Source organism: Sander lucioperca, chromosome 21, assembly GCF_008315115.2.
Source record: "Sander lucioperca isolate FBNREF2018 chromosome 21, SLUC_FBN_1.2, whole genome shotgun sequence".
Taxonomy (NCBI): Eukaryota; Metazoa; Chordata; class Actinopteri; order Perciformes; family Percidae; genus Sander; species Sander lucioperca.
In genome coordinates this window covers 2745118-2760117 of record NC_050193.1, presented here as the reverse complement: position 1 = coordinate 2760117, position 15000 = coordinate 2745118, and the positions used below count along the sequence as shown (strand labels likewise).

At 44.3% G+C, this 15000-nt stretch overlaps 2 protein-coding genes across 2 annotated transcripts in view; one reads left to right on the top strand and one right to left on the bottom strand.

Annotated features, from left to right (window-relative positions):
- Positions 1-15000, top strand: part of LOC116049982 (keratin, type I cytoskeletal 13-like) — a 511520-nt gene that overhangs the window by 420022 nt on the left and 76498 nt on the right. The gene's annotated exons all lie outside the window — the stretch shown is intronic.
- Positions 7427-15000, bottom strand: part of si:dkeyp-113d7.10 — a 14020-nt gene continuing 6446 nt past the window's right edge. Inside the window, exons 3-5 of the mRNA XM_031300049.2 lie at positions 10782-11117; positions 9451-9701; positions 7427-8623 (exon numbers count right to left, since the gene is read on the bottom strand). Of these exons, the coding sequence (XP_031155909.2) occupies positions 8384-8623; positions 9451-9701; positions 10782-11117 (827 nt within the window). The 3' untranslated portion in view covers positions 7427-8383. The remainder of the gene's footprint in view (positions 8624-9450; positions 9702-10781; positions 11118-15000) is intronic.

Here is a 15000-nt window from a genome sequence, read left to right as displayed (position 1 = left end):
TTACTAGTGAAATAAGTTATTGTTATTGTTATACATTATTATTAAATCATTTAATTTTGACCATATGGCCTTAGCAATAAACAAGCCGTTCTTTAATGTCACCAACTGTTGTTTAGTACCCTTTGTTTTCATTTCTTTTTTTACTTTCTTAAAATGTATCGGTTCAGGCACCGTTAATTATGTATGCGATTAATTACGATTAATTAATCAGTCTGTAATTAATTAGATTAATTTTTTAATCGATTGACAGCCCTAATATATATATATATATATATATATATATATATATATATATATATATATATATAAAATTTAGTTTTTCTTTGTCTGGTGGGTTTGGTGATGGTGATTTCGGGGCAGTTTCATGTTAAACTAAAAGGATCTTACTCTTTAACTAAAAGGTCTATCTGTAGGGATCCTTTCCATAATGTTGTCAGACACTTAGAATAATAATCTGAGTCTGTCAGCAGCAACAACAGAACTTTTAGTGACGCTAACTGATGCTGAACATCTGTCCTGTAGGGTTACATTACAGCCCGGTTCTGGACCAATTTCAAAGACATTTGTTCACTTAGTCACTCAGACACAGAAACATGGGAACATAGGGTCCAGGTTAGAAAGAAAAAACAAAGAAATAACCCTTTATGAACCCTTTATTTTAAAGATCCAGTTCCCTCTGGGTTCCTAGTCAAACCAGCTGATTCCCTGCTTTCTCTCTTTTCACAACCCGCAGTTTTTTACCGAAGAGGCTGAAACACCGGCTTCTCTCTCCACACGGGAACCACGCAACCACTTTTCAGAAAACCGCCAAACACATAAAATATAAATCACAGCACTCCAGTTGTGTGATATGAATACATGAATGCCACCCGAGTGCTGAAAATAATACAAAGGTTGACCTTTTACAATTATCGCTGATTTATCGAGCGTCCTTTGGAAATCAAAATGCATCTGGTAGGAATTATTATCAACAGCTACTGGGTAAGACATCCTGCAAAGATTTTAAAATCTTAACTATGGCGTTGAACATCTCCCATTTTGTTCCATACATAATTAGGACCTTTTTTTGTCTTTTAATGGCACGAAAAAGATGTCAATTATGAAAGCAGTATCTCACAAATTTGAGCTGAAGGATGTGTACTTAATTGGTTTTTACAAAAAGAACATTTCTGTCAAACAATCAGTCGAAGAGCAGTTTTAGGAAATACAATCTGGTCGACAGTGTGAATGCGGTCACGTGACTTGTGTTGCTGAGTTTCGGTTTGTTTTCAACAACTCCTCGAGTGTTTCGGACCAGAGCCAATAACGTGGTGCAGGGGTCGGCAACCTTTACTATCAAATGACACATTTTTGGTCCCCCCAAAAAAATTTAAGAAATCTGTCTGGAGCCGCAAAACATATTGGAGCTTTTCTGCAGAAGTTATATAAAACTTTGATTTAATAGCGAAGTTTGCCAGCAATGTGCAAAAAACATCCCTTTCATCCCCTCTTTCCCTTGTTTACATCAAACAATAAGGAGGACCCTAAATCGTTCCCTGAGGAACCCCGGCATGAAGTTCTACAAACTAACCATAAAGAGTTTATTTGAAAGGGAACATTGCAGTAAAACTCAGATTTAGTACTTTATAGCTTCACAAAATTTACGTTTCGTAGAAATTACGGTTAGGATTTTCAAAATAAGAGCATGTCAAATGCCATGGCGAGCCTGAACAAAGGGAGCACCGGCCAAACTTGGCCCGCGGGGCCCAAATTGGGCGGCCTTGGTTTAAAGGAGTGTTTCTCAAATGGGGGTACGTGTACCCCTAGGGGTACTTTGGAGTAGTGCAGGGGGTACGTGACATTTTTACAAAAATGCTCATTTAAAAATGTCATGCATAATTCCTAAAATAATTATGCTATAATAATGAATGAATTAAGTGGATTCTAAACATCTGAAATGTAGCATTTAAATGTTTTTGGTTACAAGGATGTTCTTTAGTAAATCTATCACTGTTCAGGGGGTACTTAGCTTTAAAAAACAGTTCAAAGAGGGTGCAATATTAAAAAAAAGTTTGCGAAACACTGGTTTAAAGCATACCTGCAAACTATTTGCTTTTCGGCCAAAATCGCCGTTTTGAATGGGAAAATCAATTTCCCACAAACGGGAGTTTCAAAAACCTACTGCGGTCTTTTTCACAATCAAACATATTTGGTTATACGTCACGCGAGTCATTTGGCCAATCACAATCACTGACAGTTTTGAGGTAAGTGCTGTTATCTGCCAACAATATAATCGTTTTCTCTAACGTTATTGTTAACATGTTTAACGTTAACGTTATAATGGAAAGCCAGCTTGTCAGCTAACGTAAAATCAGCGAATCATGTTGTTAGTTCAATGTGAAGGATTTTGGCAAGGCTATCTTGCTATTAACTGCCTGCACTTCTCTCTGATGCTCCGAAACGGATGCCGCATGTCACGCTAGTTAACACTACACTTGGCAGCAGGTAACGCTAGCCTACCGTTAGCTAGCAGCTGGATTAAACATGGTTAAAATGCTGACAGCTAAAGTGTGTAAAAGTTTGTCTGTATTTCACTGGAGAGGATTCCAACAACAGTCTGTAGATGCCGTTGTCTGAAAAACACAGATGTTGTTTTCACTTGAAACTTGCCTCGCCTACATTTCTTGTAGTTTTATACTTTCATCTTCTTCTTTTAACTTTATCATCTTGTGTTTGTCATTGTTGGTTTTTTATTCGCAGACTCCCTTAGCATTTAGTTGTTTCTTCCTGTTAAGTGCTTTACATCTTAATTTAAAAAGTGCTCTACAAACTTTAAAAGATCTGTAACGAATGACAGGACAGAAAAAACTCAAAGCTTTCCTTTCTACGTTAAAGTTTTGTCTGACTTACTATCTCAAAAAACTGACTTTTTTTTTAACTTTTCCTTGTTTTGGTATAAATGGGCTTAGATATTTTAGGGGTATCCTCTTGGGATCTTAATTAAAAACCTGTTAAAACTGGTTATGTAAATCCTGAAAGATGATATGTTTTATTTTTTTTTATCTTAAAAGGACTTATTTTGAAACCTGAGATGTTTTGTTTTTGTGGTTTTTATGAGACAGTTTAGTCAGGGTATTAAAGTATAATTTGTTATCCGTTTGAAGCTGCCAAACACACACTTTAGCATATCTCGGCTAGGGTAAAGGCTATCAATGCAAAACCTGGGATTCTTGTATAATACCCCACTCAGAGGCTCTGTACCAAAGTTGGCGTCAATCGGCCACTAGATGGCGCTGTTTTTTTAAATAATCCTCAAAGTCGCGTTTAATGCGAAACCTACTTTTGCAAACCCCACCTAGGCCATGTGTCTGATCTGCACAAAACTTGTGAAAAAAGCATGTAGACTCGCATGACCTTTATGACCAAAGGTTATCAAAAGAAAGTTGATAGTTCAAGAAATGCACAAGTTATAGAGAAACAACTTCCTGTTCATGGCAGTCAAACAGGAAGTGTTGCATATCTTGGCAACACTTATTCCAATTAACACGAAAGTCTTCACAAACGTTTCTGTTGTCAGAATCAGCTGAGACGCAAAATGAAAACAGTAAATATAAAAAAGATACACATTATTATAACGCCGTACATGTAATGTATGTACTAATTGTATGTACTAATAATGTACATGTGAGGTAATGAGGTCTGTGTGAAAATGTTTTATGAGGTATGTGAAGACGTGTGGAGACTCAAAGTGCAACCAATCAGATTAAAGAAGACGCTCGGCATTTTGCAGAAAAGTGGTTGAGTCATTCAGATGTTAGCGAAGCAGACAAGAAGTTAATTTAGGCAAAGGCAAGGAATTAAACACTTAGATATGAATTATTAATCATCAGCGGCTACGTTTACATGCACATACTATCTGAAAAACACAATACTCTGACAGAGACTACTACTATTAGGCTGTGTCTCATTCCGCATACTTCCGTCAGTACACTGCTATGTGCACTGACCACTTACTGCCGTAGTGCCCACTTTGGATGGTTAGTATTGTCCCAAAAGGAACACTTATGAACGCGATTTTCCAGCCCGCCAACAATACAGGCTTTCCTGTATGCAAATGAGTAGCGGTCGCTCGGCTCGCCGCCTCTCAAAATCTGACGAAAATCTTTTAAACTGACCTTTGTCGATCAAAAAAAAACAGAGATTCAGCAACTGAATGGCCTATTTCTCGCTTAAAATGTTTTCAGAAACACGTTTCGGTGAACTATTTTAGTAAAATACGAGATTGTAGTCCGAACGGTTTTGAAATTCGGGAGCAGCCAGACCCACGTGACGCGATCGTCCAATCAGCTGCCGGTCGACGTCCATCGTTCCACACTGAACTTTTTGACCATTTTTAGGGGGTCATCCTGGTACTTTCAGTGCACTGACTTTTTGCGTTCTCTACACTATATACTTAAAACTAAGTGACTAAGAGACACAGCCTAACTCTCCACTGCTACTGGCTTAAAACTCAAACGCTTAAAAGGCCAAAACGTAGCACTGAAGATGTAGCCTCAATCAGGGTTTTTACTGCAGTTTGAGACAGTTTACGGTCTCTGTCCTGTTTACGGTTTACGCGACGGAAATGTAGCCTGAGACGCAGATTGTAAATGCGCTGTATACATGTCTCTATAACCTGAATAACACCGGCACATCACACACGTCTTAATCTGGAAATGCTACATTTGGAAACAAACTTAGCAATATCTGAACGGACTATGCTGTTAACATGACCCGTATCAAACTCACAATACTGTCATATTCGGGAACATCTGTGTGCATGTAAACATACGCCGCGTATTATCTAATTAAAGTATTTCACCTGAGGAAAACCGGGTTCAAACCCCCCCTAAAGTTTCATTCATTAATTTCTTTTTTTTTTTTTTTTTTTAAACGATGAACGTCTGATTTTTGTTTCCGATCGTCTTTGAACGTTCACCGTTGGCTGAGAACGGACTTATCTTCTAAACTCCGGCCGCTCGGCAGAGTGTTTGGCGTTAATATTGCTTCAATGTTTTTGTTGAAAAAAGAATAGAATAGAAAAAACTTTCAGTTTGCACATTTTACAAAAAGCATGAAGACGGTGGAAAACAGAAGCATCAACACGTGAAAATCATCCGGATATCTATACATCTGATCCATCTTTTCCCCATTTATCCCTCCCTCCATCCCTTCCTGTCGTACAAATGCTGCAAAAGATGAAGTCAGTGTTGAACAGAGAACTACAGACCCCCCCAAAAAAAAGAGGGAAATGTAGGAATGATTCAAATAAAAACCACACCGAATGTTAAGAGTCCAGCGTGTGTGTGTGTGTGTGTCTGTGTGTGTACGTCTCTGTGTGAGTGTGTCTCTGTGTGAGTGTGTCTGTGTGTGTGCGCGCGTCTCTGTGTGAGTGTGTGTGTGTGTGTGTGTGTGTGTGTGTGTGTGTGTGTGTGTGTGTGTGTGTGTGTGTGTGTGTGTGCGTGCGTGTGCCTGCGTGCGTGTGTGTGTGTGTGTGTGTGTGTGTGCCTGCGTGCGTGCGTAACCATCCATGTAATTTCTGGGCAATTTGCTTGAAAAGAAACCCAAATTTCTCAAAATATATAATTTCAGTAATATTGAAAACGGAGGAAAACATTTCGGATTTCGGGTTAAAGTAAAGAAAAAGTAAGATAATAACGAGTTAAAGCCAGAGAGACGCGTGTGTAAATACATGGTTGTGTTGGTATTTTCTGGAGGTATCTGTGTGTGAACATGAGGTCATGAAACAAAGAACGAGGGATGAAGGAAGGAAGGAAGGAAGGAAGGAAGGATGCCAGTAAAGGAAGGAAGGAAAGAAGTAAGCAGAGTAGAAACCTTCCTCGGTCTCTCGTTTCATGGTCAGATCTGCGTGAAAAGTCCAAACTGTAAACAACAACAAAGAGGATGCAAACTGCCGAGCTTCACATTCAACGAGTCCCAACAATTGATGCCACTGACGGGAGGGGAACTTCTGTTGCGTTTTCGTACGAGTAGTGACGCAAAAAAAGATCCTGCCGATAATCCAAAAAGTAATTGTTTGAAATAAGAACAACATTTTTAAAAAAAGGAGAGAAAGAAGTCTTGTTTGTTTGTTTGGAGAAAACACTAAAAAGGGAACTTTCAAAAAAAACAAAACGGGTAGAAAAATGAAAGGTCCGGAGGCGACCTCCAGCTCACCCAGTGGGAGCGTGAGTCCTTTGTGCAGCGGCCCGGGTTCGAATCCCACCTGCGTGTCGTCCCCCATCTCTCTCTCTCCCACCTCTTTATGTCACAGTCAAAAGAAAGGGAAAAGCCCCAAAAAAAGAATCTTAAAGAAAAATTAAAGGTCCCTTCTTCGTGTGAGCGAAGCCAGAGAGGTCCGCCAGAGAGGTCTGAAGTGTCCGAGCTTATTGCTGCAAAAAAAAAGAAGAGAAAATGGGGCGCCTGGATAGCTCACCTGATAGAGCGTGCAGAGGCTTAGTCCTTGTTACAGCGGCCGCAGGTTTCAACTGGCCCTTTGCTGCGTGCCATTCCCCCCTCTCTCCCCTTTCACATCCTCAGCTGTCCTGTATAATAAAGGCCTAAAATGCCCCCAAAAATGATCTTAAAAAAATAAAGAGAAAGAGGAAAGTTCCCCGGCAGCCGCTGGAGGTTGTTTCCGGTCCGGGAGAGGTTTTATTTTACAGGAGGAAAAGAGTTTGTTCCCCTCTGACCCCCACTGGGATTCTTTGTTTCCCCGTTTTAAAATCCGCACGCAGCAGTCCATCTCGCCCAGAGGCTCCACATCTCTGCCAGTCTTTTTGTCATTCATCACTAACGTTGAAAATAACTGTAAAAGTTCAATTATTTCCACTCGATGTGATTCTTTATTTCCCATAAAGTTCATTCAGTTCAGAGTTGGTATTCAAAAAAAATTAAAATAACTTTTGTTCAATTTTAGATCGTTGAACTTCCAACTTGGAGCCGTTTTTCTTTTTATTGGAATCGTTTCGGAGAATTCCGTTTTGAATCCGATCATTGTTTCCTAACTCAACACGCGCGCACGTTTTAGTTCCGTTGTTGTGCTGTTCCAACTTGGCGTCTTTTTTTATTAACCCGTTCAAATCCACCTCTTTTGCTTGATTTTCATCCAGTTCCCTTTCCTAAAATGGAAAAGCTTATAAAACAGTCCTTCCAGAAAAATGCTGAGTTTTTTTTGTGATTGTTTCGGGCAAAAATCCTTGATTATGCGTCACGTTTTCTTAAAAAATATTTATATATTTATATTTATGCAATTTTATGCGATGAAATTGCGGGAACTTGTAAAAACTGTGGTTTCATCATGGCTTCATCGCGGGGTTTGCAGCTTTTCGATGATGTTCACGTGGCAACATGGCAACAGGGGAAAATGGCTACTCTTGTGTGAAGTAAACAACATTTTTCAACTTTCTGCTAAGATATATGTGACATTTTTGCGGCGAAAACGCGGAGATTATGAAATTATGCAAGCCCCGCATATTTTGCACGGAAATCGGCAATTTATGCGGCGAAAGTGCGGCGTATTTGAAAAAATGCAGCCCCCACATAAATATGCGGACTTTGGCTGATTATGCATTGAATTATGAGATCACATAATCACGTTTTTCTGGAGGGACTGAATAACAGAAGAACTGCGAGGCCAGAATGCATCTATCATTAGAAACGTAAATTCTTCTAGTTTCTGAGAATGTGCTGGATTAGCATGTGATTCAAACACAACATACTATAAAATAAAACATACTTTGTGCCACACTATGCAGAACACATGCCTTCTCCACCTTGTCAACGAGACTTCTAGAAGTTTCAGAACTCTAGTCCTGACCTAACGGGAGCTAGTTTTTTCAGTATTTGGTACTACAGGTGGCACTGGTGTGCCAAAACCTCTCCAAGTGACCACATTTTTTTTTCGACATGGCTACGTTGAGCGCTTTTTTTTTGACAGCCGACCAATGACAAGCGGAGTAGCCAGAACTGCCGTTTCCTTAGCAACACAGCGAGTTATATGATATGACTGGACGCTCTGAAGATGCAACTAAAGACACTCTCGAGCTGCTTTTGGGAACCGTAACGCCGCCACAAAAGCACCCTTATAGTAAAAAAAAAAAGACGCCAAGTGTGATCATGGGCTGAGCGGATTCTTCTGGGATGAGTCAATATTTTTGCACCGACTGGCGATGGTGATTTCGAGGCAGTTTCTGGCTAAAACAAAAAGGGCTTCTGGACTTTTTTCCTCTCCGGATCCCGACGCGTTTCCCGTGTTATAGTTTCTGTTCCTGCTCCGTGGACTCTGTCTGGTTTCTGTTGGGCTTGTTTGTCGGACTCCGTTGATCCCCTTTCCTTTTCCTGTCGGGGATATTTTGGACTTTCCTCAGGACCGGTTGCCGGGGTGCTGGGTCCGGATGTGGCTGTGGAGGCGCGTCGTCGAGGAGAACCTCTTCCCGCAGTGCGAGCAGTGTAGCGCCGAGGCACCTCCACCTCCGGGCGGGGACGGAGGAGACGATGTGTCGGCGGCGGCGCCGTGAGTCTGACGGTGAGCCTTCAGGAGAGACATCCGGCTGAACCGCCGCCCGCACTCCTCACACTCAGACCAAACCCTCCGCCTCTTCTTCTGCACACACGGGACAAAATATCACGTTACATCAAACATCCCTCCTCTCATTCCCCCTGCTCTGGTGTTTCCCCCTCTCATTCCCCCTGCTCTGGCGTTTCCCCCTCTCATTCCCCCTGCTCTGGCGTTTCCCCCTCTCATTCCCACTGCTCTGGCGTTTCCCCCTCTCATTCCCACTGCTCTGGCGTTTCCCCCTCTCATTCCCCCTGCTCTGGCGTTTCCCCCTCTCATTCCCACTGCTCTGGCGTTTCCCCCTCTCATTCCCCCTGCTCTGGCGTTTCCGCCTCTCATTCCCCCTGCTCTGGCGTTTCCCCCTCTCATTCCCCCTGCTCTGGCGTTTCCCCCTCTCATTCCCCCTGCTCTGGCGTTTCCTCCTCTCATTCCCCCTGCTCTGGCGTTTCCCCCTCTCATTCCCCCTGCTCTGGCGTTTCCCCCTCTCATTCCCCCTGCTCTGGCGTTTCCCCCTCTCATTCCCACTGCTCTGGCATTTCCCCCTCTCATTCCCCCTGCTCTGGCGTTTCCGCCTCTCATTCCCCCTGCTCTGGCGTTTCCTCCTCTCATTCCCCCTGCTCTGGCGTTTCCCCCTCTCATTCCCCCTGCTCTGGCGTTTCCGCCTCTCATTCCCCCTGCTCTGGCGTTTCCCCCTCTCATTCCCCCTGCTCTGGCGTTTCCCCCTCTCATTCCCCCTTCACTGGTATTTCCCCCTCTCATTCCCCCTGCTCTGGCGTTTCCCCCTCTCATTCCGCCTGCTCTGGCGTTCCCCCCTCTCAACAAAACATCTCAACCGTCCCTTTAAGAAACTGAAACACTCGTATACCCTGCCTCACCTTCCTCCCTTTGTCCTCGTCCTCTTCTCCCTCCTCCTCTTCCTCCTCCTCCCTGGTTGCCGGGGGTGATGGGCCGGGCTGGTCGGCCGGCGGCTCTACGCCGTCTCGGCGGTCGCTGAAGCCTTCGATGGCCAGTGCGGCCAGCGTCTCGTTGGCGGCGGCGGCGTCCTCGTCGTCGTCCTCCAGCAGCTGAGACGGCAGCGTGAGGAGGCGGTGGAGCATCGACGCTGAGGAGCGGCGGCCAGAAGACCCTGAAGGAACACACGCCGTGTATATGAACTTATATTACTTAGTTATACATGTGTGTGTTACTGTGTGTGTGTGTTGGTTAAACGGGTGTGTGTGTGTGTGTCTCTGTGTGTCTACCCTGTTCTTTCTGACCACGGTGTGTAATCTGTAGCAGGAGAAGTTAACCCTCTCCTTGATTTCATGTTGTTTATGGAGAAGGAGAACCAGGAAAAGAGTCGGGGGGGGGGGGGGGTTAATGCAACGCTATCAAGCCACGGCCGAGACACGTGTAGTTACATTTTTCAGGCTACGGCGTAGAATTAACCCAGAATAAATTGGCCTTAAGTGTCTGGCAACATTATGAAAGGATCCCTACATAGATAGACATTTTTGTCAAAGAGTAAGATCCTTGTAGTTTAACATGAAACAGCCCCGAAAACACCATCACCAAACCCACCAGACTCCATGTAAATAATCTGGACTTTTAGCGTGCATAGAGCCAGCATATCTCCACCAGACTCCATGTAAATAATCAGGACTTTTAGTGTGTATAGAGCCAGCATATCTCCACATGTAAATGGGTGAATTAAGGGTTAATTTCAACCAAACCAGAGTGGTGATTGTTGGAACAGTGGAAAGATGAACCAAGATGGCTTTTGGTAGTTTGATTTAGTTTCTGTCCACTTTGAATGAAGTGTGTTTTTACAGTGATAAAACTACTAATTATTTACATGGAGTCTGGTGGGTTTGGTGATAGTTACCCTCTAACTAAAACTATGTGCAGTAAAATGTTCCCTGTCAGTGTTTTTCTAATACATTTGATTATGATACATAAGTGTCCAGTGGAGGGCAGTAAAGACGTGTGTGTGTGTGTGTGTGTGTGTGTGTGTGTGTGTGCGTGCGTGCGTGCGTGCGTGCGTGCGTGCGTGCGTGCGTGCGTGCGTGCGTGCGTGCGTGCGTGCGTGCGTGCGCCCATCAGTTTTTGCTTTAATCAGCACATATTTAGGGCTGGTTACCAACACGTTTTAGGCACCACTGATATAACTATATACTGTGTGTGTATATATAATATATACACACACAGTATATAGTTTATAGTTTACCTTTGGGGCTGAGCGGGGGTTCAGGCGGCGGGGGTGCGGTGCTCTTCCTCTGGCCGTCTGCAGCGTCGTCGTCCGGAGAAAACACCTCCATGTCCTCCAGCGGAGTCCAGCGGGGGTCCTGCAGCGGGGAGGACGGGGACGGCTCCAGGGTCAAAGAGGGGGGGGCCAACGACGCCCCCAGACTCCACCCCCCTGCGCCCGCTCTCCCTCCCCCTCCCCCGCCTCCCCCTCGCTCCTTGATCTGCCAGAGGTCGCTGCACCACTTCTGCCCGAAGACTTTGTCCAGGATGGGAACCCAGTCCTGGGAGACGGAGAGGACGGGGGGGCGCTCCGGGTCTGGGGGGGGGGGGGGGACGAGGAGAGGAGACAAGGAGATGAAGAGGAGAGGAGACAAGGAGAAGGGGAGAGAGAAGTGAGAGGAGAGACTTCAAGGCCTAGTTAGAAGCATTTCTTTGCAGTCTAACCTGCTTTGAGGTTGACTATAAAGTGAAAAAAACCTGGTCTAAAGTCAAGAACGCAGCATTTCATTGTTATTTTAACAGTAAAATGCTCCTAGGCTCGTGCACAGCGCGCACACACTATGCTTGTTACACACACAGGGACGCACAGCAGCACACAAACAATGCAGAAGATTACAAATACAAATATTACGGTGTAAATCCTCCATCATAACAGCAATGCTCCAAGGTCCAAACGCGCCTGGCTTTTAAAGGGAATGGGAGATGATCTCTGATTGGTTGATTGCATGTTACGCCCAAAACTCACTTCTGATTAATGAAGACACTAAGTACAACCCTTTAGAACCACGCGCCCGGTGCACGGACCCCTTTTTCCCCCCGTCAAACTAGCAACAGTGGATTTGGACACGATACGTTTGAGAAACCCTGGTACAAACGGAGACTAGTTCTGCTACTGGAGCTAAACAACACTAACTAACTAACTAAACTAACTCAAACGTAGCTGTGTAGATGTAGCCTTAAATGTACATAAACACAGACTTTTGATGACGTTGTGTAGTGGCATTATGGGAGTTGTAGTTTAATACAATTGCCGATTAAAATAGATCTGTTCATGGATAGGTTTATCCATTACAGTTTTCTCGTTACATTTAGTAACGTCTATTCATGTCATTCTGATAAAATAGCTGCAGTTTCCCCCACACAATTACGTTTTCTTGATTCGATTTGTATTGGTAGCTAACGTTAGCTAGCTAGCTGACCAGTTAGCTAGCTAGTTGACCAATTAGCAAGCAAGCTACAGTCACCATTTGTGAGTCAAACGTAACTGTAAAGAAGACCGCTACACGCTAAAGGGGGGAGAATTTCAGCACAACACCGCGGCCATCCAGACTCGGATGCCTGGGGCGATCTGGTCTGTTTCCCCGACGGAACATAAAACGTTCTGTTACTGCTGTTAGCATCGTTATCACCCAGCGCTGGAGTTTGTGCTGCCTGGGTTCTGTTTGCTCTAAGTTTATAAGAGTGGCTGGCTGCTGGCTAACTGTGGATGTGGCGTGTCCCCGGGGCTGTTGCCTACTCTCATCCCGACTGAAGACCCTTAGCGGTGGGGAATGAAGCAGAAAAAAAACAGGGTGGGATAGCTGGCTAAATTAACATTCGATTTGTCTTCTATCTATACAGCCAGCTAACGTTAACGCTAACGTTTAGCTGGTGAACGTAATCGTGGGTTAGCCCAGTGCTGTTTGACGGTAACTTTACCTTGATCAAAACAACTGTACTTAAAATAACTTCATGAACGTGTCCAACGATGTTGTAACCTTATAACGTTCCCCAACGTTACTTGTCAATAGAGTCCGGATCGGGCCGAATTTATCTGTCCAAGCCCGACACAGTTAAAATCTCATTTTTTTCTCAGACTAATGACACATGTACGTTTGTTTGTGTGAAAGCTTTTATTAAGCAGCTGTAGGAAGGCATTCAGAAATGTCAACAGATGAGGGCATCAGCGCACACGGGGCAACAAGCTCACGTTAATAATCTGTTTAATTTAAAATGTTCAATGTGTTAACCTTTCCTGGTTGCTTTGTTTCCGACCGTGATCAGAACACCAGGGGAGACTCGTTACCTCCAGGGCCCACGTTATATAACGTTAGGGTTATATCCCGTTTCTGGTGACGACCAAATGAATGAACTTGGCTTTCAGTCTGGAGTTTATCTCGGACACCACACACACTGTGTACTAAACTTCAACTTATTCCACCAACTCTGCTCCGGTCGCATCTATACATCTGCTTCCTCTATCTCTCTTCTGCCCACTTTAGCACTGCAGAGCTGCAGGTAGGTGTTCTATGAAGGGTGAGTTGATTTTAGTTTGTTGAACATGATAAGAAGTGAACACGGTTTAACTTAAACAATAATATAACAAACATGATTTTAATATTGCACTAGCTTTCCCATCAGTATTTTTCTATACCTTATTCACCTAACCTTAAAGGGTTAGGGCTAGGGTGCTTGTAGTAACTGCAGTCTCGTCGCATTGTGTGACATTGTGACCGTTTTCCTTTTAGGGTGTTCAGAGCAGGGACAGACAGCTGAGAGACACTAGGGGCTTTCTGACCGGAGGGATTTTTGCAGTTCTTAGAACTAAACGTTCCTAGAACACTTTTTTCGTCGTGTTCCGACAGGAAAAATTTGGGGAGTTTTAAGTTCCTCTGGCCTCAGTAGCGTACTTTTTTAGCTCCTACTTCAGAGCAGGGTCTTTTCCCTTTTCCTAGGTGTACTTGATTGGTCGAACTTATAAGTCACGCCCTCTGCCAACTCGGAACTTGCAGACGGAGCAACAACCAACAACGGGACATTTTTAACAATTTTCACCATCTTATTCATCATTAAATTCACTTCTGACAACATTTTAGGCGAGAAATCAACTATGTAGAGGTCAAATATGGGCCGTTTTACGAAAATTGATGGCTAATTGCAAATTCTGCCCGACTGTGTGTCGGGAGTTCAGCGGCCGGTGCTGCCTGTGTTGCTGCCTCGCCGCCGGCCTGCCTTCCTTCACAGACCCTGGCCTGCTGGGAGGTAGATGGAGCTCCGTCACGGCTGGCAGCCAACGGCACTCCATACCCGCACAAAGTCACCGTTTTTTGGGTTAATGGACTACCAAACGCCGCTGCCCTGACAGAGCTTCAGGGCCTGCAGCTCCTCTCTTCCTGCTAAATGGCCGCTGATGGCCGAAAATTTCCCATAGGATTAAATGGGACACATAGCTAGCCTAGCTAGCAGCTCCTCCTAAGGAGACCCCTAATGTTCACAAAAATGCATTAAATTGAAATCGGACACTATAGTTAGCTTTATAAGACCTTGGGGTAGATGTTCTATAAGTGGCATGACGAAATTCAAACTGTAAATATACGAAAGTTATGCCGGCAGCTGGCAGCCAGCCAGCTCCGGAGCTCCACGGAGCCCCGGTCGTCCAATAACCGAGAAACGGTGACTTTCACTGGGTATGGAGTTTGCCGCTTTCTCGTCAGACTGTGTGGAGCTCCTAAAGTTGAGCAAAACATTACGTGAATTACTACGAGAATGGACGGAACTCGGAAAAGTGGACTGATGCGGAGGTGTACGACCTCCTCCATGCTGCTTTGCTGTTGTTGTACGTGACGCTAAGGTCTAGTGACGATGCTATAAAGACCGTTGCCGTGCTTGCGTCACTCCCTTACCCCTCCTACCAGTCCCTATGGCCACTTGGCCAGTGGGAATGCAAACGGAAAAAAAGATTTTGGGGGAGAGTAGTTCTTAGAACTGTTTAGAAGTGTACTTTTCCTCTAAAAAGTACAAGTACTATCCGGTCAGAAAGCACCTACTGAAGTCAGGGGACAGAGGACAGAGTCATATCAGCCACACCCTAAATGAATTGACACTCAAGTTCTGTCTAACAGAACTCTCTCCTTCCAAGAGCGGTGGTACAAGGACTTTCCCTGGCTCCGTTATGATGCAGTGCAGAAGGGGGTTTTGTGTTTTTATTGCATGAGAATTTACCAGGACAAACTCTGCTCAAGCTATTGAAAAATGTAAAACACATGAAAGTAGTCACACACACACACACACACACACACACACACACTGTCATGCAGTCTCTGTGACTGCACAAGACAATCGTCCTGTAAATGCACAGTTGTCCACTGCTTTGGCAAATCAACAAGCAGACAACAGGCACTGTCTGGGGAAAATTGTCAGTTCCGTCAAATATTTGGCAC